At 38.9% G+C, this 4,478-nt stretch overlaps 1 protein-coding gene across 1 annotated transcript; it reads right to left on the bottom strand.

Annotated features, from left to right (window-relative positions):
- Window positions 1-336: 336 nt before the first annotated feature.
- On the bottom strand, window positions 337-1,545 carry LOC136976971 (uncharacterized). The gene has a single exon (XM_067272373.1). It carries the CDS (start codon window positions 1,543-1,545, stop codon window positions 337-339), a length of 1,209 nt encoding a protein of 402 aa, XP_067128474.1.
- Window positions 1,546-4,478: the final 2,933 nt, after the last annotated feature.

Genomic DNA, 4,478 nt, shown 5'->3' with positions numbered 1-4,478 from the left:
TGACTCTGACATCTGGTGGCAAGTATATGGAACAAACTGTGACAGTTACTCCAATTGAAATTCTGACTGCCACAGCTTGCAGTTCTGTTCTTATTTGTACTGGTAAGGAAGGGATGCGGTTTGAAACCAGTACAGCCACACCTCCACTAGCGCGGGTGTGGCTATCATCATCCTTACGGTAAAGATCAAATCCTTTTAAAGAAATTTTTTCTCCAGGTTTTAGATGTGTTTCCTGGAGTGCCACGCAGAGAGATGTGGTAGATGATGTCAAATGTTTAACGTCAGAGAAGTTGTTGCGGAAACCACGACAGTTCCATTGGATTATTTTATAATCCATTATGTGGTTGAGGCAGCATTCTTTGCGAGGGTATCCCTCTTTAATTTAACAGGCGGTCTCTCTTTTGGAGGTGACATTGGTTTTTTTACCTCCACATTATTCTCTTCATCAGAGATATCAGAGAACTCGCTCACAGACTGAGTCTCTGATTTTTTAGCTTTAGAGAGAGCTGCTTTCACTCTCTGTTTGTTTAGTGGGTTCTTATTAGCCTTTTTAGAACCCACATTTCTTGTTATTACCCCTGTTTTAGGTAGGGGTGTTTTGATCTTCTTGCTCTCTTTTTCTGGTGTTTGGGTAGATGGCAGTATTAAACATTTCGCATGGCGTGTAAAGGATTCACTTGGAGAGACAGAGATATCTGTTTGAACTGCACAAGTGTTTGTGGATTTCAAGACAGCAGCATAGGTCTTCTGCTTCAGTGGTGCACTTGAAGTGACCATGCGGCGAGCCTCTGGGTAAGGTACGTTGTTGACTGTTTTCACTCGCTGGATCTCTTTCTCTCTCTGCCATGCAGGGCATTTTCGGGAGTAGGCAGGATGGGCATCCTTGCAGTTCACACAGCATGGGGTAGTTTTACATTCGGTACTCTCGTGACCTTCCGTCCCACACTGTGCGCATACGCTTTTCCCTCGGCAAGATGTTTGTGAATGTCCAAATCGCTGGCATTTAAAGCAACGCAGCGGATTTGGAACATATGGGCGAACTGGGCAGCGTAGATAACCAGCTGTAATAACAGATGGCAAAGTCGGTTTATTAAATGTCAGAATAAGATGTTTTGTAGGAATCAACTTGCCATCCCGACGAATGGAGATGCGTCGGACAGCAGTGACGCCTTGGTCTGAAAGACCGATCTGGATATCTGATTCATCTTCAGACATCAGATCGATCTCAGATATCACACCACGTGATGAATTCAAACTTCCATGTGGTGTGACTGTCACTTCAATTTCTCCTAAATTCTTAGTAGCTAAAAGTTTTGCCGATTGTTGAGGTGAGGCAGTTTCTACAAGTAGGTCTCCTGACCTCAATTTCTGTGTTTTCTTCAGATGCCCAATGGTTGATTCGAATAACTTCTGGATCAAGAAAGGGGAGCATTTTGACAGAGGTTTTTCTCCAGTAGCATGCACTATCAAGTAGCATGGCTGGCTGGAAATGTTTTGATTTGTATTTTTTGGCATGTCTGGATTTTTTGGGGTTTTAGAATCCATATTTAAGATTAGATATTCAGCTCCTAGTGACCCCACCCACCATGGGGCCCAACAAGGGGATGCCGTCACATGAGAGGATCCCATAGACCGTCACACCAGGGTTTCCCAGGAGCTATACCCTCACAATGCAGTCGAGAAGAGCACACCTTGTCTGATATGTCCGCCCGGTCTGCATCGATCGGTTGACTCCAGGCCGAGGTCAAGAATGACTCAACGACCAGCCGATTGACTCAAACGGAGCCTGATTTGAGCCTCCCGTTTATCCGAAGCAGGGGCCAAAGCAGTGTGTTGGGGACGGTATGTTGCCCCTCAACTACCAGGATCCCCCTTTCCGGCATACGGGTCACCACGCACGGCAAACACGTGGGTGGGCGTTCAGATCCCAGGGATGGTAAAGAAGAGTTACTAAACCATCTCTGGGAGGTCCCCTCACCACGGACAGGAACCCACATCGAGGGCTCAACTGAGGACTGGGGTTGGTCGGATAACCGAAAAGTATGAAAAAATACATTATTAGTATAGTGTATTAGGCCTGGTTTAAATACTAGCCTCCCTTTCATGGTCGAGCCAGTGCTGCCAGCTAAAACATGCAAAAATTTAACAAAAATAATATTAAAGTAGCCAAGACATAACCAAATATTGTAGCGCCACATCACTAGCAAACATTTGAATTTGCCGACTAGAACGCGGTCGGTTAACCGATGAGTCGGTTAATCGGGTGTCGGATAATCGATGCTTTACTGTATTTAATTCTTGGAAAATTGATTGTTACAGCGGAATGATGGCATTCGGTTAAGAAAATTACATAATACCAGGTTATCAACCAGCACAAAATATGTTTTAAATGGTTTTCTAGACTGTGAGTTTAAATATTTGATGCATTTTTCGCAAAATTTCATTGGTCGACAGATTACAGTTTGATGAATGAAAGAGTTTGTCAGAACAAACATTTTAAAAATTTAAGATATATTTTCAATTGGTGTCTACTTCACCAATGAAATTGTGCAATTTCGTTCCATCCGAGTATCGCTATAGACGTAATAATGATAAAATAAAATAATTATTCTTTATATGGTCATTATATCATAGTATTTGATATATATAATTATGTAAGGATTTAACATACTGAGTGACCAATTTAACATATTATAAAGATTCTTTATTTTCCTACGTTTCACAATTTAAAAAATGTGTCAGATTTGTCACTCGGTGTGAAAAATACTTACATTAAATAACCTTTGTAATTATATATCAAATAGTATAATATAATATAACAGAAGAGTTAGAAGTACGAAATAATGTAATAATGTTGTCATCTGCTATTTTACCAATATATTTATACATTTTGCAGAAAACAACAAAGTGTGCAGATGTGTTTGCAAATCTATTCTGCAAAGTACCCTGTATCATATTTTCGTGTTTCAAAAGACTAAAATAAAATGCTCAATGGTTAAAAAGGCACGTAAAAAATTTCGTAAATCTTAATTATAACATGACTCTTATTTAATAAAAGTTAATCGGTGTAAGATTTTGCACGCTTATGTTAATTATCGATAACAAAAATAAAGGTTATGATAAAGGTGCGAAATTAAAAATTCAATTCACTTTAACATCATGTCATTCTACTAGTAAATAATTTAGTCAGAATATACTGCTATGACGTCGTATCACAAACACCAACAAGAAGAAACCATTTCGTTACAGAAATGATGCTAAAATAGCCCTGTTATAGGCGTGAAAAATAGAATAAAAAATTGAAAACAGGCCTTTGATACCAATTCAATCATTGTTACGGCTAACGGAAATCTTAGCTAGTTCAGGGTGGTCGACACTCGAGAGTCCGCACCCGAAGGTTCAAATCTATTCTGAGGTATACGTTCGTTTTTCTTGCTTCGCACTAGCCGACGTCCTAGCAACAAGTGACCAAGTAAGAAAGTGTCTGAACCTGCGGTTCCTCTCGTACTGTGCAGGATTACTATCGCAACGACTACCGTAGGGGGCTTCTGCCTTAAGAGCGTTCAGTCATAATCCCATGAACAATAGCTTCGCACTAAGCACATGTACCAAGTGTCCGTTACAATCAATTTGTATTAACTGGTCTTACAATCCAAGGGCACGACTTTAAATTTTCTTTAGTGTCCAACTACATGGTGACATCACTGGAATGAAGCCACGTTTCTCGGCGCATCAACAGCTTCATTGTTAATCACAATTGATTGTATTGTTTGTCGGTTCGGATCAATATCTGAATAACAGTTACGTGTAAAAGAATTTCTTTATCTTGCTATCATTTGTACTTTCATTCTGTATGAAGTACCTGTGACAGTAGAACACAATGCTGTTACTCCTAAAATCCAGACAAGTTAATAAAAACAGTTAATGCGAAAACTGAATATTTTAGCCTTCACTTTTAACTAGCTTTACTCTCTTGAATATAAAAAAAAGTTTTATAACCATAACTGGTTTCATGGTAAGACTACATCTCAGTCATGTCAGTTTGTATTTTCTCTGTGTTTGTTGTCCCTGGTTATTTGCCTGACATTTACGTTTTATTTTTTTAATTAAATAATAATATTAAAAAATCTAACACTCTCTCGACAGAAGTTATAGTCTGCATTAAGTAAAATTTCAAGAAGTGGTTTACAAATACTGAGTTTTACGAATTTGTTAAAATCACCGCAAAGGCTTGATTTGTCTACAATTTTACACAAATGACATGTTTTAATTTGTGATCTCTGCCAACTTTTGTTCATGTTAAGCCCGAAATTCAGACGACGGTTTCCTCTGTTGCCCGACTTGTATGTTTCTGTATATCAACATCTGAAATATTAGGCCTACAGATATTTTCTGTACGCCAAACATTATCACATAAACGTTTAAATTGTTATAATGTTTTGAATATTTACATATAATTCTCCCATTTTCGAGAACTA

This window comes from Centruroides vittatus, unplaced genomic scaffold, assembly GCF_030686945.1.
Source record: "Centruroides vittatus isolate TY-2023 unplaced genomic scaffold, ASM3068694v2 contig_436, whole genome shotgun sequence".
Taxonomy (NCBI): Eukaryota; Metazoa; Arthropoda; class Arachnida; order Scorpiones; family Buthidae; genus Centruroides; species Centruroides vittatus.
The sequence above is the reverse complement of the archived record's forward strand: the minus strand, read 5'-3'. Positions and strand labels throughout refer to the sequence as shown.

What these genes read in the sequence shown, in the direction of transcription:
- LOC136976971 (XM_067272373.1), bottom strand. Translation starts at nt 1,545, where the DNA reads ATGGATTCTAAAACCCCAAAAAATCCAGACATGCCAAAAAATACAAAT.